General features: G+C 42.1%; 2 protein-coding genes and 1 long non-coding RNA gene across 6 annotated transcripts; 2 read left to right on the top strand and 1 right to left on the bottom strand.

Moving 5' to 3' along the window:
- The first annotated feature begins 4,776 nt into the window (after positions 1 to 4,776).
- LOC121800046 (putative methyltransferase At1g22800, mitochondrial) lies at positions 4,777 to 8,997 on the top strand. The gene is made up of 11 exons (XM_042199598.1): positions 4,777 to 5,094; positions 5,196 to 5,276; positions 6,121 to 6,199; positions 6,375 to 6,516; positions 6,622 to 6,691; positions 6,820 to 6,884; positions 6,969 to 7,047; positions 7,486 to 7,573; positions 7,895 to 7,959; positions 8,098 to 8,187; positions 8,511 to 8,997. The coding sequence occupies exons 1-11, from the start codon at positions 4,969 to 4,971 to the stop codon at positions 8,622 to 8,624; spliced, it is 999 nt and encodes a 332-aa protein (XP_042055532.1). The 5' UTR covers positions 4,777 to 4,968; the 3' UTR covers positions 8,625 to 8,997.
- Positions 8,998 to 9,596: 599 nt separating this feature from the next.
- On the bottom strand, positions 9,597 to 13,001 carry LOC121800047. Its single transcript, XR_006050421.1, has 3 exons — positions 12,913 to 13,001; positions 11,726 to 12,167; positions 9,597 to 9,839 (listed from the first exon to the last, which is right to left on the bottom strand). It is a non-coding gene; the product is annotated as an uncharacterized LOC121800047 (long non-coding RNA).
- An 8,766-nt stretch (positions 13,002 to 21,767) lies between these two features.
- On the top strand, positions 21,768 to 23,491 carry LOC121799465 (probable E3 ubiquitin-protein ligase RHC1A). 4 transcript variants are annotated; one of them, XM_042198849.1, is made up of 2 exons: positions 21,768 to 21,971; positions 22,309 to 23,491. In XM_042198849.1, the coding sequence occupies exon 2, from the start codon at positions 22,431 to 22,433 to the stop codon at positions 23,298 to 23,300; it is 870 nt and encodes a 289-aa protein (XP_042054783.1). In that variant the 5' UTR covers positions 21,768 to 21,971; positions 22,309 to 22,430; the 3' UTR covers positions 23,301 to 23,491. The 4 variants fall into 4 exon arrangements, with proteins under 4 accessions (XP_042054783.1, XP_042054782.1, XP_042054780.1 ...); XM_042198848.1 differs by having other exon boundaries at positions 22,376 to 23,491; XM_042198846.1 differs by having other exon boundaries at positions 22,379 to 23,491.
- The last annotated feature ends 112 nt before the right edge of the window (positions 23,492 to 23,603 follow it).

Raw genomic sequence — 23,603 nt, forward strand, 5'->3', positions numbered from 1 at the left:
GCTCGGGCAGCCGCGTCGGCAGTGGCATCGGCGGTAGCGGTGGCTCTGGCTCTAACCGGGGCAAGTTCTACACAAAAGAGGAGAGCATAGCCAAGGCGAGGGCGTGGGATGCCATCACATCGGACCCCGTGGTGGGCACCGATCAGCCCGAGGGGAGCTTTTGGAGGCACGTCATGATAGCATACGAGGATTTCAAACCCCACGGCGCTGATAAGCGCGACACAGAACAGCTCTGAAAAAAGTGGGGTAGGATTCTGCGGGCGACCAAGCGGTTCGCGTCCATATACCAGAACAACCTTCTCCACGCTGAGAGTGGCCAAAGCGAAACAGACGTGAAGGCCCTGTCGATGGGCCAATACAACACGGAAGGCTGGCCGAAGTTCACACTGTGGGAGGAGTATCTGGTCCTCGCGGATTGTCCGAAATTCAAGGCCATCGTGGCGCAAGAGGTCAACACAGCTCCTGGGCCGAAGCGTACAAGGCACAACCTTGCCGGGGACTACAGCAGCGGAAGCGGCTCGCACGAGTTCGAGCAGCCCGACGAGCAAGTCGAAGAGCCAGCCGCAACACACACTAGGCGACGACGGCCCCCGGGACAACAGGCCTCTATCCGCAGCGCCAGAGGGGCTAGAAGTGCCTCCCGCCTATCGGCTGCCGCGTCCGGATCTCATATCCCCCCGCCCACCCCAATCCCACAGCACATGGTGCAACCCCACGAGGTCTTGAGAGATAACATAGATGTGCAGTTGATGCAACAACTGCAAGACGTATGCAGCAAATACGCAGCGGAATCTGACCCGTACGTCAAGAACGTCTACAAGAGGCTCATCACTCAGATTGAGAGTCGGCTGGGGTTGGTTGATGATGCTCCTGGGGAAACCGCGGCCGGCAGCAGCGAGGGAGAAGGAGGAAGAGAAGAAGAAGAAGAAGATGAGGAAGCCGACTCCGACACCGAGTAGACGGTGGCAGAGTTTTTAGTTGTATTTTATTTAAATTATTCGTTGTATAATTTTACCCGTTGCAATACAACGAATATTCAGCCCCAATTACCTCGTTTTCTAATTATTTACATTGCGATTATTTAATTATACCTGATTAAAACTAAAAATATTTTAAAATGAAAATTGATTATAAAACTGGGGGGCTATTGGAAGTGTCCACCATAGTGGCGGAAATAAAATTTTGGGGCTATGGACAAAAAAATTGGGGCTATGCACAAAAATTGGGGAGGAGCTATTGGGGTGTCCACCTTATAGTGGACACCCTAATGCCTAGAAATAGATATGGTTCTCCACATTTCCATCTGTTTGATAACCTATTTAGCCTACCACACCAGCCCTTGTTTATTGATATGGCCTATCTAGGCCCGCTGAAATAGGCTGGAAATGTGTGGGTTTGTATCTTAGAGTGTCCACTATGGGACGCACGCGGCTATAGCCGCGGGTTGGGGCGGTAGGCGGGCGAATTATAGTGGGGGAGTTGTCCGCCCCGGGGGCGGAAGCGGCAGACGTGGGCGTGGTGGGCGGACGGGCGATCGCCGGGTGCGGGGCGAGGATGCGGCGGGGGGGGCATAGCCACGCTTATAGGCGCGGCGACTATAGTGTGAATATCCGCCGCGGCGCATGCGGCGTGATTTTAATTTTTTTTCCCTCTATAAATACCACTCTCCACCACCTATTTTTCACAATTTTCACAAAATCCATCCACTCACTATCTACACAACCACTCTCTAAAAAATTCACCAAGGAGACGACGAATCACCCGACTCTCACTAGCCCTTATAGTGGACACCCTAATGCCTAGAAATAGATATGGTTCTCCACATTTCCATCTGTTTGATAACCTATTTAGCCTACCACACCAGCCCTTGTTTATTGATATGGCCTATCTAGGCCCGCTGAAATAGGCTGGAAATGTGTGGGTTTGTATCTTAGAGTGTCCACTATGGGACGCCCGCGGCTATAGCCGCGGGTTGGGGCAGTAGGCGGGCGAATTATAGTGGGGGAGTAGTCCGCCCCGGGGGCGGAAGCGGCGGACGTGGGCGTGGTGGGCGGACGGGCGATCGCCGGGTGCGGGGCGAGGATTCGGCGGGGGGGACATAGCCACGCTTATAGGCGCGGCGACTATAGTGTGAATATCCGCCGCGGCGCATGCGGCGTGATTTTAATTTTTTTTTTATTTTTTTCCTCTATAAATACCACTCCCCACCACCTATTTTTCACAATTTTCACAAAATCCATCCACTCACTATCTACACAACCACTCTCTAAAAAATGCACCAAGGAGACGACGAATCACCCGACTCTCAGGAATCAGGATATGGCAGCAATCCATCAAACCCCTCGGGCTATCCTTCGCAGCCATCGGGTTTTGGCGGTTATGCTTCTCAGCCGTCGGGCTTTGGCGGATATGCGCCTCCGTCCCAGCCTTGGACTTGGAATCAATCTCCCCCACCGTGGGCATCGAGTCCACCCTTCCTCCATCTCAGTCGTGGAGGTCTTCTCCAACTCCGCCACCTTTACAGCGGAATCTGAGTCGTTCCGCATTTGGAGATTACAGACCCAACCTAGACACGCTTCACCAGCCGCGTCCGGGTTCCCCTTTCCAAACCAGCCAATCTCCGTTCACCGAGGCAGATCAAGACGCGTTTGATACTATGATGGGTCTGCTCAGTTCTGGCATCCCAGATACGCCGGCAGCACGGGTGGAAACGCCCGTTCCGACCCGAGGAGGTAGCGGCAGTCGGGGCGGAGGCGGAAGGGGCGGAGGAGGCAGTCGTGGCACTGGCCACGTCGGTGGGTGCACTGGCAGCGGGGCCGGCATTCCGAGTGGCGAGGGCAGTGGCACTGGCGGTAGTGGTGGCTCTGGTTCTGGGTCTAACCGGGGCAAGCCATACACCAAAGACGAGAGCATTGCCGTGGCGAAGGCTTGGGATGCTATCACTTCAGATCCCGTGGTGGGCACAGATCAGGCCAAGGGGAGCTTTTGGAGGCGCGTCATGTTTGCATACGAGGAGTTCAAACCCGCCGGCGCCGAGAGGCCCAACCCAGAACAACTCCGGAAAAAGTGGAGTAGGATTTTCCATGCGACCAAGCGGTTCGCGTCCATATACGAGAACAACCTTCGCCACGCTGAGAGTGGCCGCAGCGCAGCAGATGTTAAGAACCTGTCTGAGGGCAAATACCACACGGAGGGCTGGCCGAAGTTCACCTTGTGGGAAGAGTATCTTGTCCTCGCGGATTGTCCGAAATTCAGGTCGATCGTGGCGAACGCGGTGGGAACAGCTCCTGGGCCAAAGCGCACAAGGCACAACCTTGCCGGCGACTACAGAAGTGGAAGCGGCTCGCACGAGTTCGAGCAGTCCGACGAGCAAGTCGAAGAGCCAGCCGATACTCACACTAGGCGACAACAGGCCTCTATCCGCAGCGCCAGAGGGGGTAGAAGTGGCTCCCGCCTATCGGCGGGCGCGTCCGGATCGCGCATCCACCAATCCGCCCCAATCCCACAGCCCACGGTGCAACCCCACGAGGTTTTGTTCAATACCATAGACGTGCAGTTGATGCAACAACTGCAAGACGTATGCAGCAAATACCCAGGGGAAACTGACCCGTACGTCAGGAACGTCTACAAGAGGCTCATCACTCGGATTGAGAGTCGACTGGGGTTGGTTGATAATGCGCCTGGGGATACCGCGGCCGGCAGCAGCTAGAGAGGAGGAGGAGAAGAAGAGGAAGACGAGGAAGCCGACTCCGACACCGAGTAGACGGTGGCAGAGTTTTGTAGTTGTATTTTATTTTAATTATTCGTTGTATAATTTTACCGGTTTGCAATACAACGAATATTCGGCCCTAATTACCTCGTATTCTAGTTATTTACACTGCGATGATTTAAATTACACTTGATTGAAACTAAAAAATATTTAAAAATGAAAATTGATTATAAAATTTGGGAGCTATTGGAGGTGTCCACTATAGTGGCGGAAATAGAATTTTGGGGCTATAGACAATAAAATTGGGGCTATGAACAAAAACTGGGGCGGGGCTATTAGGCGTGTCCGCCTTATAGTAGACACCCTTACAATTTTTGTGGGATAGCATTCCCGACTTGTATTGTGCACCTAGAAATAGAAAACTATACCTTTTTCATACCCTTTGTCATTCCTTCTTTCAATAAGCATCAACCTTCTTTCATCCCCAACTCTTCTCCAAGAAAATCATACCAGCAACTACGAAAGTTTCTTTAGCTGGTGCGGTCGATCAAGGAGCTCGAGAGGCAGCTCAAAGAGATAAAGTGTTTCCTCCTAGATGCTGACAAAAGACGACATAAAAGCAGAACAATCTCCAATTGGATCTCAGAGATCAGAGATCTCATCTACAGATCCGAATCCGCCATTGAAATATACAGAGGATTGAATTATATCAGTCTGGGGAATGGGAGGGTCACACAAGACCGCCATTGCCAAGAAGCTCTACAATGAGACAACTGACTTTAATTTGTTGGTGGGTATGCATTACTCAGCAATGTGAGAGTCAGTTGGGGATTATAAACATTCAAAAGGACAAATATGTAAATATATATATATATATATATATATATATATATATATATATTATTATCTTGATATGAAAATTTCCTATCAAATATGAGTGGCTGATATAGAATTATTTAGCTAGTTTATCAAAAGCATGGAACCAAAGTAATTTTGTTCCATAACTAGGACATAAATCTACATCGGGCCCTATTTTGATAATATCTCATACTAAACGAGCCCTAATAAGTTAGATATATTAGGCTTTAAGATATAGTAGTAGTACTAGTTTATTTGTTGGACTAGAACCAAAATGTAGTCCATAACAAATCCCAATAACGCAAAGCCTGCAATATACAGCCCAATTCACAATTTACCATTGGAAAATCCGGACCAAATTCCAAAACACAAAGCAATTGGACTTCCGGCGAATTTGGAAAATGAGCGGCGCCGTCGATCTCTGCCTCAGAAGTTTACGGCGTTTGCTATGGAGGAACGGGAGATCCTATTGTACTGACCACAGCTCTAGAGTCAAAATTTTTGACCGTAATCTCAAGCGCAAACAAGTTCGGACCTACAATTTCCTCTTTCAGATTTACTTGCTAATCGGCATGGTACATTGAATTTTACTTCACCTAATTTTTTTCTAATAATGCTCAATGTACAGCGCGATAGAGCTTCGTGGTTATTGCGCCCCGGGGATTCTTTGGTGGATGCAGTAGCTGAGAATTTGCTGGATCGGCTGGAGGTGATTTTTTTCAAATGAACTTTTACTTTGTATGACTTATAATTCTCATTTTTATCACACTGATTCCAACACTATTTGAGGATCGTAGTGCTTTTTTAAGCTGAAAATTAATATCAGTATTATAGACATTTTCTTGCACACTGCTACAAATATATCCGTTTCCTGCGTATCCATTTTTGGCCAAAATGGACATAGGATATTTTAGACAAAAAGTGGACAGTTTGAGCTTTAACTATAGTTTGGGATATTTTTGATATACAGTTTAAGGTTTAAAGTAAAATTTACCCTATATTTAAAACATTCTTGAAATGTGTTGTGTGTGTCGTGCTGTGAAGCTAGCTTGGTTAATGTTAGAATTCCTGAGAGAAAATGCAACCTCTAAACTTAGAATTCCTGTTAATGAGTTGTATGAAGTTTGAACCTTAGGCTTGAAGTGGCTACTGGGTTAATGTTAAAATAAATTGTATAATGGATAATGGCTTTTATCTTTATGATTATGTATTGGCATTTACTCATTGATGTATTTTAAGCTTTCATGAATGTGTTGAACCAACCGTGATGAGTTCAACGAAGTTTCATGATCTTGCATGTAATAACATGCTTTTTCTACAGACCTTTTGATTAGTGGCTATATCTCCTAATTTATCGGATTTTGGAACAGAACTATGATTCTAAATTGGTTGCTCATACACAATAATGTGCTATGTCTTCAAAAGATTCTTGATCTGTGATTATGTACTGTTCTAAAGTGCTGGTGCTCCTGTATATTCTACACGTCTTGAATGGTAATAGTTTGGGGAGATTTCCTGAAAGTTTCATATTGGTTTTCTATCTGTTGCCTTAGGACTGTAAAAAGACATTTCCTTCAGCATTATGTATGGGTGGTTCTCTGGAAGCAATTAGGCGGTTGTTGAACGGACGTGGTGAGAGTTAAATTTTGTCAGTCTTGTTCATTTCTTTTCAGTGCGAGGTTTGTGAATGTACAATCTGCATTACCAGTGGCACTTCTCAACTTAAAACTTGGAACTAGGGGAGTTCAGTATCTAAAATTTTGGCTTGATTTTTTCAAAGAACAGAGGGATGTTTCTATTCTTTCAGGTGGTATTGAGAAGCTTACGATGATGGATACTTCAGTTGATATGGTGAAATTATGTGAGCAGGCTGAACAAAATTCACCAAACAAAAATGTTGAAACATCTTGCATTGTTGCTGACGAAGAATATTTGCCTGTGAAGGAAAGGTATGTATGATGGTCTATTTTCTTTGCATCTTATAATTCTTACGTTTACAAATCATCGTAAAAAAAATTCATAACTAGCTCAATACATTTTGAATGATTATTTAGTTCCCTGGACCTGGTTATTAGTTGCTTGGGCCTTCATTGGACGAATGATCTCCCAGGTGCCATGATACAGGTAATGCATGTATCAGTAATCTAAGTTATTGTGGTCATCATTAGTTCTAATGAACTTATCTAACTTACTTCTTTTCTTTCGATTTTCGTCAAATGACAAAATCATTTGCTTAATTCTACTTGTTGCAGAGTAAACTGTCTCTTAAACCCGATGGCCTATTTCTGGGAGCTATTCTTGGTGGAGAGACTTTAAGGTTACATCTTCGAGCTGTTTGTATGTGTTATGTGTTGAAGCTCTTTGTGTTTAGTGAAAGGCCTTAGTTTCTTTTTTTTTTCAGAGAGCTGAGAATAGCATGCACTGTGGCTCAAATGGAACGTGAAGGAGGAATCAGTCCTCGGTTGTCACCTTTGGCCCAGGTATTTCCTAGCCAATCTTATGCTATTTAGATTGTTCTAGTCCTCAACAGGTTCAACAATCCGGAAATATTTGATGTCTTGTAAACTTCATGAACATTAACATGTCTTCCTAAGTATATTTCATATTTGGGTGCTGTTTAATCCAGCTCGTAGTTTACATTCGTGGATCTTTCATCATGAACAGCACAAACAAAATGATACTCCATCTGTCCACTAAGAGTGTTAAACAATTGGCTATTAGGCATCCACATAGAATGTGCAACTTTTTGAACACCCGTCCTTATAATTTACCCTCAGAATACTCATGTACCGAACATCTACCTAATATTTTATTAGAATTCATGTCATCATCAATGTTGTACCATCTTGGTGGACAGAGGAGAGTATACATATTTTTACGGATTTGTGATTTAAAGCATTCTTAATTTGATTTTATAGGTACGCGATGCAGGAAATCTTTTAACTAGGGCAGGATTCACCCTTCCTGGAGTTGATGTAGATGAATATACTGTGAGATATAACAGCGGTATGTGATATATTTGATGGTTTTGGGATCTAGCTTCTTATGTTGCTTGAGAGTAACTACTTCAGATAGTCAATTATATTCAATAATGACTAAAGTTGCTTTGACTTACTTGAAAATTCCGGTGTCTTGTGAACTCCCATTTATCTTTTGTTTATCATTCATTAGTTGATAGCAGATCCTGGATTCGGACTGTTTTTACATATAGATCTAGTACTATGGTGGGATATTGTAGCAATGTAGTGATGTGAATTGTAAATATTTTATCCTTGAGTTTTTCTTTGGATATACATAATTTGCTGTTTACTCATTTGTTTAAGGTAGCTCTGGAGTTGATAGAACATCTTCGAACTATGGGTGAAACTAATGCTCTGTTACAGAGGAACACAGTAAGACTTATACACTGTTAAATGTCTTCTGAGAATTGGGTTATATTCTTCATTAATGTCTTTAAGAAGGAAAAGTTTAGCTTCAAGATAGGCCTTCTTTCTCACTTTAATATTTCATCTGAAATTAAACTGAATCAGAGCCTAAAGAGGGATACTGCATTGGCCACAGCAGCTATTTACGAATCTATGTTTGGTACAGAAGATGGCACCATCCCAGCAACATTCCAGGTAACTTCAAACCGTAAATTATACTCCATATCTCATGGTACCGCAACTGCATTATTTTAGTTCAGGGTGCCTCAAACTCATCCACCAGAAGCTACAGAATCACTTTTGAAGTTGAAGAAAATATGTTCAAAAAATTAATCCACAAGTGTATGTCTGTAACGGCATGACAGAGGGATGAAATCTCATTTAAAATGACATAACATGACTAGTGAACAGCATTGAGCGAGATGAGTTTACTACCGTGTTTATATATTACTGGACAGGGTTTCCGTCTAAACTCATCTCCCCTCTTTTCATGGACTTGATTGCGTAACTCATTTCAGGTCATATTTATGACTGGGTGGAGGGAGCACCCATCACAGCAAAGAGCTAAGAAGAGAGGATCTGCCACAGTATCTTTCAAGGACATCCACAAGGAGTTTGGTGGAGGTACTTAGCATGTAGACCAAGGAAGTTTTGTTTGAGAAGAAAGCTTGTGCAAGGTTCTAGGGTGTGGGCAGGGCACCCCCCTTTCTTTTCTTTGAGATGGGTTGATTGGACTATGGAGTTCAAGATCTTTTAGTACACAGATGAGGAAACATAAGAAGAAAAAGAACGAAACACAAGATCTTGGAATAACTGAACTAACTATTTCATGTTTATGGAACTATTTCCTTGATATAATTAATTGATTATCATATAATAGTGACTATGATAGTATATACTGAATTTATCCAATGCATTTGGAGGGTTGTAAGCTTAATACGATGGTCCATTTATTATGTTGTATCTCATCATTAGTTTTGTTGTATAATAAATATATTTGTATCATCATGTGGAGGTTTCTATATCACATTTTATAATTGGATTTCTTAAGATTTTACTGTGAAAATGAAAGTTTATAGAAATGATAAAGAAAAGGTTTTGTTTTGTATTGTTTGTACAATCTGTTTGCCTTTTTCTTTTACTAGTGTTATCACCCGTGCTATGCACGGGATATAAGATTTTCAAATAATTAAGATAAGGAGTCAAAGGCTAAAATTGGTTCTAAACATATGCTCATTTTACGATTTTAATCTTATACATTACGTTTTGAATTATTGCGTCTCATACATTTCAACTCGGGTCAGACTCAGTCCAAAATGGATGGAGCCGTTAAATAGTAACTGCCAACGTGTGTTAACTCGGTTTTGACCCAATTAATCATTTTAATAATACATTTTTAAATAATACTCTTACTAATTAGTATTATTCTAAATTCCCAAAATAAAAATAATCCTTTCCTCTTTCTGATTCTTCTCCCCTCTTTAAACGTGTCTTCTTCTTCTTCTTTCTCAGTTCTTCTACTTTGAATAACCCTAGTTCTTACTACAACCCAATATAATTATAAATATTATTATAAATCCAAAATAAAAAAGAACTCATCCCTCTTGGCGTAATTCATTATCAAATATTCTCAAAATATTCAGTTATCCCTTCTCAAAGACATGGATTTAAAAATGATTTCATAATATGAATACTGTATTATGCAGGGGTTGTAATTCATGAAGCTCAAGACATTGTTGTTGATTCTCTCGTATGATTTGGGAGATTGTTGGCATACATGTCATGTCGTCCCTTGTATGTGACCCCGAACATAGTCCCATCATCTGACCTTTGTAGATTTAGTTTTCCTTAAAAATTATGTTTTCATTAGATTCGTCAATCAACTAGCAATATCACTTTAAGTGTCAAAACAATGCTCTGTAAAATCTTACTACTCCATGTATTAGAATAAAAAAGAAAAATTAGTGATTTCTTTTATAAAATGTAAATCACTTTAAGTAGGCATTGAAGAATACTACATACACCTAAGGCCATCCGCAATGGGACGGACGATGGCACGCCCGATGGAGCGCATCGTCCGCGCCCGCCATTGTCCGCCCCATTGCGGGTGCGTGACATAGGCCGCGGACGATCGTCGCGCCCTATACTAAGGGCGCGGAGTATAGGGGAGTATAGGGCGGACGATGCCGATCGTCCGCCCCATTGCGGCCTACGCGGACGATGGCCGCGGACGATAGGCCATCGTCCGCGCCATCGTCCGGCTCACTGTGGGCTACGCGGACGATCGACGCGGACGATGGCACGCGGTTTCGTTTTTTTATAAATAGAGTTCATTTGTAATTTCATTCCACGATTTCACTTTCGAAACTTATTATTACATTTACATAATTACTACGAAATGGATTTAAGTCCCAATAGTCCTATGTTTAGCGGAGAGGCGCGTTGGCCGGGTACAGAACCCGGCGAATATCGTTCGTTCGACGCTGACACCTAGTACGATCCCGATTTCAGTACAGAATCGTACGGGTTGTCTGACATGGAGCCGTCTTCCGATCCCGATCCCGAACCCGCCGCGACCGCTTCTGCCCCAGCCAAAAAGAAGCGGAACCGGCAGCGGGCGCAGAAGTTGCCGCCTCCCGGAAATTGCGATGAGTACGCCCCCGGCCGTACGAACTACACCGACGACGAAACCCTCATTTGGCCCGGTGTTGGGTAGATATATCGGAAGACTCGATTTTCGCGAACAACCAGAGGCAGGGCGCGTACTGGGAGCGCATCGCCGACCTCTACAATGAGGCCAAGCCGCCAACCGCGTATAAGCGCAAACGTGAGCAACTCCGCAAGCACTGGGATCAAGTGAAGAAGCAAGTGAACTTGTACGCGACGGAGTTCGAGAAGTCCACGCGGGCACAGGGGAGCGGCGAGAGTTTGAGCGACGTGCGCGCTAAAGCACTGTTGTCGTACCGGTCGATGTACGGCGACTTCAAGCACGAGGCCATCTGGGCGCTCTTGAGGGACAAGCAGAAGTTCCAAGGTGGAATTCTGCACACTGGTGCACCGAAGAGGACGAAGACCACCGAAGCTGGTGATTACACGAGCAGCGGCAGCGGCAATCACCAAGTTGACCTCAACCGGACGTACGTGGATGAAGGGAGTTCCGGCACACCGGTGTCCTCCCGGCGTCAAGGCTGCGAAGGCCAAGGGGAAGGCGGCCGCGACCTCATCCTCGACCGCTGCAAACCCATCTCCGTTCCCGGAAACGCTCCCGACCCAGACGGCCACCGCGTTTGAGTCGTTGGCAACAGCGTCGATGGCGAGGACGTTATTGCAGACGCACAAGGCCCTCAAGAAGTGTACCGACCCCGACGAAGCCGAATATCTCCGGGCGTTAATCGATGAGCTGCGTCGGAAGTTGGGAATTGCACCGACTTAGTTGTTTTTTTTTGTAAGTTGAATGGTGTAACTTTTTTTTATTAATGCGTCGCCATTTGTTATTTGGACGTTTTTTATTTACTCGTTACTTGTTATTTGAAAACATTTAAATTAATTAAACAAAACAATAAAATGATGATGTGGCGCGCCATAGGGCGTGCCTTAGGTCGCCCCACTGCAGGTGGGGGAAAGGAGGATAAAACTGATGACGTGGCGCGCCTTAGGGCGCCCCACTGCTGATGCCCTAACTGTTTTTTAGGTGAAGATAACCAGAAGAAGTGATTTTGTAAAAAATGATCACCTTGGATATTTGGAAATAAGGATTGCTTTTTGGCCTACTTCTTCCAACTATAATTATCGTCCGGTGGTAGTGATGAGTCTCCAGGTACCTTAAGCGTGATATTATAAGTATCTCTCCTACAAAGCCAAGCCAAGCCAAGCCAAGATGAAGAATAAAGTTACTCCTATGATTTGTGGTTGAAAAAACAATCACCTTTTGAGAAAACCGGTTCTTGCAGATGCAGGAGCAGGATGATCTGATAACGATCATATCCCTGAGTGACATTGTTGCTGTGGAGCACGGCCCAGTAAGAATGAATACAGAAGACAACATTTTGTCCAAAACTCCTTTGTTAGAATTAGTATTAGAATTAGAAGACTCTTTGAGCTGTTTCACTTGTTCCATCCCTTTGCTGATCTCACTAACTACTGAATACAACAACTCAACACGCTCCCTTTCCATCCTATCACAATATCCAATCATTAAACCAAGTAAATAGATTGGAGGAGATTGCATTTTAATGCAAAATTGGTAATTAACATAAAAGATAAAATGATTCTGAGTGTTATTATTAGTGGAGAATAAGGTTCAAAAAGAAAAACTTGTCAAAAATATAAGTATGATAATTTTGTGGAGCACACTAAAATTATCTAGTAAGTACTCTCCCCGTCCCATAAGAATATGCACTCTTTCATTTTTAATCCGTCTCACAAGAATATGCACTTTCCAATTTTGGAAACTTTTTTTCTCTTTAATAAGGTGAGACCCATTCCCCCTAATAATATTTTATTACTTTTTACTTTACTAATTTTGTATTAAAACTCGTGTCGAACCCAAAATGCATATTTTTTGGAGACGTAGTATTTAAGATAGGATGAGTATATATTTATCTACAAACCATTATCCCCAACAACATTTTTTCTAATGGTAGGCAAACAACAACTACTTCAACAGGAAAAGAAAGGAAACAAAATTAGCTGTTCGATTTCTATATTTACCATTTTACCTGTCTTTCAGTTCAGCACAAATCACATAAGTTTAACAAAGGATTTGAAAGAATCACACAAATTTAACAAAGTAATAAGATACAAATTGAACTCAGCATAATTAAGCAAAGCAAGATAGGCAAAACACGGATCCAAAACGGATAATCTTCAAACAACTTATAAAATCGAAGATAGATAGTGGTGAAATCGAAGATGAAGAACCTGAAAAATTCGAGAAGAAAACTGCTAGTCAATCAGAGAAGATAATGGAGTGTCAATCTTAAAGTCAATATATTTTGCTTACATTATTTGTACTGTATTTACCCAACACAGATTAAGAGTAATATACTTTTATAGCTACGAGCTTACATTATTTATACTCCATACTTTATCCTTTTATAAATAGACTTTTTTTTTATAATTTTTAAACGGAAAAAATTATTCATATATTATTTTTATTGTTATTATTTTATAATAAAATGCTACTACTTAATTATCGATCTCGAAAATCTGGTACCTAGAATACCCAATTTTATCTCAATTCTCAAATATACGCGTATGGTGCCCTCGTGCAATCTTCAGAGTTTTTTTTTTATTCTCAATTCGCAAAAGAAATAAATTGAACTTCCAACAAAAGCATAGTAGTAGGACCTGCAATTGTAGAAATCATGGAATAAAATATGTCCGATCAATGGATTTTGATCAAATAATAAAAGTGACGAGACATCTAATTTTGTGAAATTAAATGATATAGCGTCGATCTACATTTTATGTAGATAAATGTAGTATATTCACATTCTCAAATCCGATTTCCGGTGAGTGATAAATAGTGAATTAAAGTTGGGCATAATTAGCTTTTAATTAAAGCTTGGAGTTTGAGCTTAGGCCATCCACAACGCTATTCCTATACCGTTCCTAAACCGTTCCTTAAACTACTATTTGCGGGCCCCACTGTACTTTTTTACTCCATTCCCTAACTAAGGAACGGAACCTGCAACCCTCCGTTCCTTAACCGTTCCTTAAATTACTATTCATTCAATTTCATTTTTTATTTTTATTTCCAACTCAATTCAATTAAAACAAACACACTTTAATAAAAAATAAACACACTTTATTAAAAAACACACAACATTAAAACAAAGTTATAACTTAAACTTAAAAAAATAAAAAGCACACAATTAAAATCCTAAAAAAATAAAAGTACACAATTTTAATAATTTCATCCGCCAAAGTTTGCCCAAATGTGCTCAATTAGATCCTGTTGGAGTTGGGTGTGTGCGCTAGAGTCGCGTGTCCTTGCACGAATAGATAACCGTTCTTGTATAGACGGATGCGCTCCACTTCGAGGATCCATTAGTTTGATTAAATTTGGGAGAAGAAAAACAGAGTTGATTTGAGATGAAAATTGGGGTGGAAATAGAGAGGATTTGAGAGGAATAGATGTGTGTTTGTGAGTGAAATGAGTATGAAATAGGAGTATTTATAGAGTAAATAAATTAAAAAAAATAAATAAAAAACGGCAAAAAAAACGGTAACAATACCGTTGCAATTTTTTATATTAAATTCGAATTTTTAAAAAAAAAATCGAATTATTGCGTCACCGTGACGACGCCCACTCGCGGGGCAGCGAGTGGGCGTCACGCGTCGAATGGGAGGCCGCCACGTCGCCTCGGCGCGTGGCGGAACATGTCGTGCCGCGTCTCGCGGGAACGGCACCCGGCACGGCACCGGCACGGAATGGCGACGACACGGGCGGCTGCAACGCGTGCCGCCGCGGTTCCGTTCCTCCGGAATGAAATAAGGCACCGCAACGGCACGCGTTGCGGGTGCTCTTAGGGAGTAATTAACTAGTGTTAATTATCCCACATAGGAGAAGTGACACATCTTTTAATGTGCTTAAATTAAGTGACTTTATGTTACTTAATAATTATAGTGGATCAAGATGGGTGAAAGAGCCCACACGCGCGCGCCGCCGCCGCTGCCCGCCCAAGCCTGTGCTCGTGCTCGGTCTTGGATCTTGGTCTTTGGGCTCGGGTCTGGACCCGTAGTAATCTTTTTAGACCACCGCTGAGTCAGCAATCCAAGTGGCTTGACACATCGCCAAGCGTGGCACAGTCAAAGCTGCCACGTAAGAAATTCACACGCTCCACACGCGAAAGGCACACTCCTGCCACAAGCTTGGTTGACCCTAGTGTTGGATCTTTCGGGATCAACACGAATGTGGGGGGCACTATGCCCAACACGAACTTGGGGGGTTCTATGCCCAACCCAACTGTTGGCTCCTACGGGGGCAACGGGATAGGCTCCTTCCATGGGGTCAAACTGGCACCAATGGCACCAAGAATGATGCCACCCACCGAGAAGCCGCCAAAGTTTGGAGGTTCGGACTTCAAGAGGTGGCACCAAAAGATATTATTCTACTTGACAACATTGGGCGTCATGAACTTCCTCACAGAAGACGAGTCGCCCGCGCCAAGTGACCAAGAGACGAACATCGAGGTAATGGCCCACTATGATACATGGCGCAGAGGAGATTACCTTTGTAAAAACTTTATTCTAAATGCTTTAGATGATAGTTTGTACAATGTATACTCAGTTGTAAACACCTCTAGGCAAGTGTGGGAAAACCTAGAGAGAAAATACCGCAGTGATAATGCGGGAAATAAGAAGTTTGTAATAGCTAAGTTCCTAGACTACAAAATGGTCGATACAAGACCAGTCATGGAACAAGTTCAGGAGTTCCAAATGATCATCCTTGAACTTGCTGCCGAAGGAATGGCGTTGCCCGACAACTTTACAACGGGCACGACCATTGAGAAGCTTCCACCTAGCTGGAGGGACTTCAAAAGCTACCTCAAGCACAAGCGAAAGGAGATGACTTTTGAAGACTTGATCGTGAAGCTGCGCATTGAGGCAGACGTGCGAAAAATCGATCAAAAGGCTAAGGGCTCTTTTGATGCAAAAGCCAACCTGTTGGAGCGGGGCGGTCCCTCCAACAAACGCCCTCACCCAAGTCGTCCAAGTGACAAAGGAAAGGGAAAGCAGCCTACAAAGAAGTTTGAAGGCGACTGCTGCAAATATGGCAAACCAGGCCACTTTGCCAAAGACTGCCGCAGCAAGAAGAAGAAGCCGGCAGCCCACGTCATTGAGAAGGAGTTCAAAGACTGGGATGAAAATAACTTCATTGTTGTGGTCATTAAGGAAGTTAACCTTGTTGATAACAAGGGTGACTGGTACATCGACACCGGCGCTACTGCTCATGTCTGCTCAGATAGGAGCAAGTTTGCCTCCTACACTGCTGTTGAAGGGAGGAAGATCAACATGGGGAATCAAGCATCGTCCGAAATCCTCGGCGTTGGCAACGTGATTCTCATGATGACGTCTGGCATCACTATCACTTTGAAGGATGTGTTGCATATCCCGGACATCAGCAAGAACCTAGTGTCAGGATCAATACTAGTTAATAAGGGGTTTAAACTTGTATTTGAGTCTGATAGGTTTGCATTGTACAAGTTTGGAAAGTCACTCGGAAAAAAGGTTATGTAACCGATGGACTTTTCAAGCTTAGTGTGGCAACTCGAAGTGTTGCAAAGCCGTTGGCTAATAACAATAAAGCATCTACTTCCTCTTACTTGACTGAGTGTTCAAATTTGTGGCATTGTAGATTGGGACATGTAAATTCAAAAGCCATTAAAAGATTAGTGAATTTAGATTTACTAAAGGCTAATGAAGTGGATACCCAAGATAAATGTGAAATCTGTCTTGAAGCAAAAATGACTAAGTTGCCGTTTCACTCGGTTGAACGAAGCACAAAACCCGTTGAATTAATTCACACGGACGTATGTGGTTTAAAGATGGTGCAAACTAGAGGTGGTAAAAAGTACTTTATCACTTTCATAGATGATTGCATAAGGTATTGCTACATTTATCTTTTAAGAAGTAAAGTTGAAGCAATAGAAGCGTTTGAAAATTATAAGAACGTAGTTGAGAATCAACTTGGTTGTAAAATCAAAACGATTCGAAGCGATAGAGGAGGCGAATATGTAGCTCCGTTTGAAGAACTATGCAACGCAAGTGGCATAATTCATCAAACAACTGCTCCCTATTCACCCCAATCTAATGGGGTTGCAGAACGCAAAAATCGAACTCTAAAAGAGATGATGAATGCACTGCTTCTGACTTCAGGATTACCACATAACATGTGGGGGGAAGCTGTTTTGACAGCCAACTATATCTTGAATAAAATCCCTCTCAAAGGAAAAGATATTACTCCTTATGAGTTGTGGAAAGGAAGGAAGTCATCCTACAAATACCTCAAAGTGTGGGGGTATTTGGCAAAGGTGATGGTTCCTCCGCCCAAAGAAGTTACAATCGGACCTAAAACGGTTGATTGCATCTTTATTGGATATGCACTTAACAGTAGTGCATATAGATTTGTTGTTCATAAGTCTAAAATATCGAATGTGACTGTTGGAACAACAATTGAATCAAGAAATGCTGTATTTCTTGAAAATACATTTCCTTGTAAAAAACAAGAAAATGTAGCACCTAATTCTGAAGCAAGAATTGCTGATGAAATAACGAGCTCTAAGTCATTAGATAAAGAGCCCAAATCTCGCAAGCGTGCTAGGCCTGATCCAAATGAGGCAGTAACGAGACGAAGCAATAGGGTTAGAACACCAAAATCTTTTGGTCCCGACTACATTGCCTTCATGTTGGATGAAGAACCAACGTCTTTGAAAGTAACCTATGCAGGCCCAGATGGGCTGCATTGGAGAGAAGCTGTTCAAAGCGAAATTGACTCAATTTTGCTAAACCACACTTGGGTGTTGGTTGATCTTCCCGAAGGTGCTAAACCTCTCGGATGTAAATGAGTCCTTAAAAGGAAATTTATGGCCGATGGAACAGTTGATAAATATAAAGCCCGATTGGTAGTCAAGGGTTTTAAAGAAAATGAAGGACATGACTTCTTTGATACGTACTCACCTGTAACGAGAATTACTTCTATAAGAGTTCTTCTCGCGATTGCTGCATTGCACAATCTTGAGATTCACCAAATGGACGTAAAAACTGCGTTTCTAAATGGTGAACTCGAAGATGAGATCTATATGGAACAACCTGAAGGTTTTGTAGTACCTGGACAAGAGAATAAGGTCTGCAAACTGGTTAAGTCCTTATATGGATTAAAATAAGCGCCGCTCCAATGATATTTAAAATTTGATAATGTAATGTTATCAAATGAATTTAAAATCAACGAGTGTGACAAGTGTGTCTATATTAAGAATACTAATAACAGATATGTTATAGTATGTCTCTACGTTGATGACATGTTAATCATGGGCAGTAGTACTCGAATAATTAACGAAACTAAAGCCATGTTGAAAAGAAATTTTGACATGAAGGACATGAGTCTAGCCGATGTAATTCTTGGAATGAAGATTCTAAGAACATCCGGGGGAATCACCTTAACACAGTCTCACTATGTAGAGAAAGTGCTAAAAAGATTCAATGCTTATGACAGCACGCCGGCTAAGACGCCTATAGAGCTAAATGTTCACCTTAGCAAGAACAAAGGCGAACCTGTCGCACAAGAAGATTATGCGAAGGTTATCGGGTGCATTATGTACTTGACTAACTGTACGAGATCCGATATTGCTTGCGCCGTAAACAAGTTAGCACGCTACACGAGTAATCCAAGCAAAGAACATTGGAAAGCTCTTGTAAGGGTTTTGAGATACTTAAAACATACTCAAAATCATGGGCTGCATTTTGCAAGATACCCCTCGGTACTTGAAGGGTATTGTGATGCGAACTGAATATCCGATAATAAAGACTCACTTTCCACTAGTGGATATGTCTTTACTATTGAGGGCGCTACTGTCTCGTGGAAATCCATGAAACAGACTTGTATAGCCCGATCAACTATGGAATCCGAGTTCATAGCTTTAGACAAAGCTGGTGAGGAAGCCGAGTGGCTTAAGAATTTCCTCGAGGACATTCCATGTTGGTCTAAACCTGTGCCTCCGGTGATGATTCACTGCGATAGCCAAGCCGCTATTGGAAGGGCGAATAATGGCTTGTACAACGGGAATTCTCGACACATTCGTCAATGACATAACACCGTGAGACATTTGATCACAACAGGGGTGATTACAATTGACTATGTGAAGTTAATAGATAATCTAGCGGATCTGCTAACCAAAGGGTTAAACTGTGATCAAATGAATAAGTTGCTAGAGGGAATGAGTTTGAAATCCACAACATAAAGAATTATCATAGTGGTAACCCAACCATGATGACTGGAGATCCCAAGAACTTGGTTCAAAGGGGCAACTAAGCTATGAGAGTTCATGAGAAACACTCAACTATATCTATTCCCTAGAGAGCAATAGAGTGTCGGAAAGCTTGCCTAGTGGTGAGGCTAAGTCTATGACTTTTAATGACTCCTAAAGGATCTCGAGGAGATTGAGTTCTCAAGGAGACCGAGTAGGGCAAGATACTCGATTAGGAATCATCTATATAAGTGTGAAGTGAGGCCGCTTCAAATAACACACTTATGAACCCAAAGTGGTGTCCAAGGCCGCAAAGGACATAAAACGTGAGAACTGATGAGGTTGAGGTGTTTAAGCGTTAACACCATTATCTCGGTGCACGCCGTGGGGGATTAGTTTAAAGCATCGCGCTACTAAGCCGTCTGTGTATCCGATGGTGTCGACTATGGAGGGTTCAAAGCCAACAACTACCTATCCTTATGCTTATATTCCTCTCGGTTGAGCTTGTGTCTGCATACATATGCATTTGGCTATTTCCACTCATGTGGGGATTGTAGAAATCATGGAATAAAATATGCCCAGTCAATGGATTTTGACCAAATAATAAAAGTGATGAGACATCTAATTTTGTGAAATTAAATGATATAGCGTCGATCTACATTTTACGTAGATAAATGTAGTATATTCACATTCTCAAATCCGATTTCCGGTGAGTGAGAAATAGTGAATTAAAGTTGGGCATAATTAGCATTTAATTAAAGCTTGGAGTTTGAGCTTAGGGAATAATTAATTAGTGTTAATTATCCCACATAGGAGAATCGACACATCTTTTAATGTGCTTAAATTAAGTGACTTTATGTTACTTAATAATTATAGTGGACCAAGATGGGTGAAAGAGCCCACACGCGCGCGCCGCCGCCCGCCCGCCCGCCCGCTCGTGCTCGCGGTCGCGGGCCTCGGGCCCGGGCTCGGTCTCGGTCTCGGTCTCGATCTTGGACTTGGACTTGGACTTGGATCTTGGCAATTGGTTTGGGCCCGGGTTTGGACCCGTAGTAATCTTTTTAGACCACCGCTGAGTCAGCAATCCAAGTGGCTTGACACATCGTCAAGCGTGGCACAGTCAAAGCTGCCACGTGAGAAATCTACACGCTCCACACGCGAAAGGCACACTCCTGCCACAAGCTTGTAACCGCCGACGGTTACGAATGCGCCATGATAAGCCTTCATGGCTTGGTTGACCCTGCATGGTGGCTTGACCTATAAATAGGCTAGCCATTCCATTGCATTTCACACACTGAATATCCATCACAAGCATACTTTCTCTCTGCATAGTCTTTTCGAAGCTCTGCCCTCTTCCTCTTCTAGTTCGCCGGAGCTCGTTCCAACTGCGGTGTTGCAACGAACGAGACGTAGCCTTTTTATCTTTAGGGACGACGCGCCAAAACCGAGAACACTACCGGGGCGTATCTTGTCTTGCGGAAAGAGGCCTTCCTAGACTCGGCTAAGTTCATCTTTACAGTTTCGAATTTCAATTGTAATTTTCGTTTCTGTTTTTTTCTTTCTTCGATCTTCTCTCGGGTTGTATTACGCCTGGTTAGTGTTTTATAGCTATATCTCCAACAAATATCGCATCATAATTTTACTCCAATTATTTATACCAAATTCAAATTTAAAAGAATATGGTCTTCGTTTATACTAAACCTGAACCCTAAAATAGTTCCACATTTTTCTAGCTTATGAGATGGACCACATTCTTCACTAATAATATTTGAATTATCTTTTCTTTCTATGTTTCTTCTACTATATCAATTTTGCATTAAAACTTGTGTCGTTCCCAAAGTTCCTATTTTTTTTAGTACAGAGCGAATATTTATTTATCGACTTACCTTTTTTTACTCACAAAATTTGAAAAAGTGAATTGGATTTATTTTACCAAATGGGTATATTTATTAAAAAATCTAAAATATGACAATATTTTCAAGAACTATTGGAGCTATTTATCTATTTCATTTTGGATTTTAGAGTATCATTGTAGATAGCCTAAAGACTATAATACAACACCAATAAAAAAAGTTCACAAAATTTAATTAAAGGTGTGGAACTTACCCGAAGTGGAGGAGCTGACATGGGATGGAAGCAATGTTTTCTTTTCCCTTACTATATGAGCGAATATAATTGAACTTTCCAAAAAAAATACCCATTTGGTCTTCTATTGTCTTGTTTCGTTACTATCCAAAAATGCTTCTTATTCCTATACATGTCATGTTAATGATGCTATTCTACAAAGAAGCAACTAACTGCAATTGCTACAATTGAATCTTAAAAATTTTCAAGCTTAGTTTATAAGTGAAGGGATTTTCTAAAAAGAACTCTCAGCTGGTCTACTGCAAACAAATATATATAATTACCAAAAAAATCTCAATCCCAGTCTGTCTTAAATTGTTTTATTCCAAATATTACAACTAAAACAAAAATGCTAATAAAAGGAGAAAAAGAAAAGCAAGTACTCATGAGTCATGAGCATGAAGAAGACAGCACACCAGAAATAGAATAAAGCAATCTCTTTTCTTAGTCAAAATTCCCAAAGAAAAAAAAAGAAAGGGGTAAAAGATTATAATTGGAGTATAAAAAAAAACAGAAAATGGGTTGGTTGAAAATGATAAAATTGAGATGAGCAAGAAGCCCATTATTGCATGTGCAGCCCAATCCCACAATTGAAGCAACAGAGAAAGACATTATTTATAATTAGAAAAATACAGAAGTCATGTGGCATGTGTTTGTAATTATCGTCACAATAAAGAAACACAAATACACCGCTAAGCTATAAAACACACACACACACACAGTTGCTTTTGCAGTCTTTCCTGCATTTCTCCAATCTCAAGCTTTAGCTTTAAATGTGTATGCATATATTTTATATCTTACTTTACAGATAAATGATAATGCAATGTTATCGCCTCCATTCTGTATAGGATTCATTCATCTGGATCACAGCTTCTCACATTCAAGGTGCTTTTTTATTTAATTTTGTTTCTTCATTTTCCTGATTTTTGTCTAACTAGATTTGTAGGATTCGGTATTTTTTTAGGTAATGCGTTTACTTTGATTTGTAGGAGCTTGATATTCTTTTGTTTGCGAATCTCAATCAATGCATTGTGAAATCAAATGACACGATCGCTTTTCTTTTCATTGATTCAATTCTCGAGTTGATCTAATGTCGGTGCTGTTTTGTGCTTTAATCATTTGGTCAAATTCAACGGTTTTTAGCTAATCTTCTTCGCATTGCCTAAATCCAATGCAAATTACTGAAGCGAGTGGATTGATTTATACTTTTGTTTTGTAGCAGTTAAAAGAGTGATTGAGAATGAAAGGAGGCTTGATTTTTGTGTTGATCGTTTATCGCCTTGTTTTAGCAGATTCCTTCATTTTTGTATAATACCTTAGCTTGGGAGTTGGGAAGAAGCAAAGATGTCGAGTCATTGGTGTTATAATTGCCAAGAACCTGTGTCTCTCAGGGGCCCGAATCTCGTTTGTGCCAACTGCGATAGAGGTTTCGTTCAAGAGCTCGATGATGCGATTAGTACGAACGCCCCGAGGCCAGGGTACATGGAAGCCATCTCGAATTTCCTCAGACAGCAAAGGGGGGAGGCGATTGATGGCAATTCACTCCTCGTGTTTAGTGGAGACATGCCGGTTAGAATGCCTGGCATTTTGGAGTTTCTCAATGAAACTCTTGGTTTCAGACGGGAAACCGGGGGTGACTATTTTGTAGGGCCGGGAGTCGAGGAGTTTCTCCAACATGTCACGCAGAGTGATCAACGCGTGCCTCCCCCGGCCTCAAGATCCTCCATCGATGCCTTACCGACCATCAAGATTTTGAAGAAGCATGTTCGTGCTGACTCCACCTGCGCTGTTTGCAGAGAAGATTTCCAGCTGGGATCTCCGGTGAGGAAGCTACCGTGTAAGCATTTGTACCACTCAGATTGTATAGTGCCATGGTTAGAGCAACGAGCTTCGTGCCCAGTCTGTCGCCAGGAGCTGATCACTCAGCAACTAGGCAACAACGACTGCAATAGTCACAACTTGTGGGGCCAAATCCGAAGAAGCAGAAGGTGGAGCAGGAGATGGAGTCGGAGAGAGGAAACAGCAGCAGCAGAAGCAGCAACAGCAACAGAGAGTGAGGGAACACGAAGGAGGAGGAGGTGGTCTTTCTTGTGGCCTTTTCGTTCATCTCGGTCCAATTCTAACCGTGGTGAGACAGTCGAACCAATCCCAGTTGCATACCATGAACATAACCAGCATGAAGACTACTACTCATACTGGCCTTTTGAATATTGATCTTAATCAATAACAACAAATCCTGCTGTCCCTTCACATTATGTGTGATCCTAGAATTCATCATCTATGTGATAGAATAAATGTGTGGACATGTTCAATCTTCATCATTGTTATTTATTCATCTGCACATTGCCTTTTTGTATTATTATCAGTTCGAGTGAATTGTTGAAGAAAGAAAGCTAGGAGCTAAACGCCTTCTTCAATGAGAGTGTTGCGTATACCCCATCATAAACTTTCATCGTCAATGTAAAAAATGATGGTCCAAGAGAACTAGGACGTATGACACTTTCACCAGGATCCTTG

This window comes from Salvia splendens, chromosome 4 (genome assembly GCF_004379255.2).
Source record: "Salvia splendens isolate huo1 chromosome 4, SspV2, whole genome shotgun sequence".
Lineage (NCBI taxonomy): Eukaryota > Viridiplantae > Streptophyta > Magnoliopsida > Lamiales > Lamiaceae > Salvia > Salvia splendens.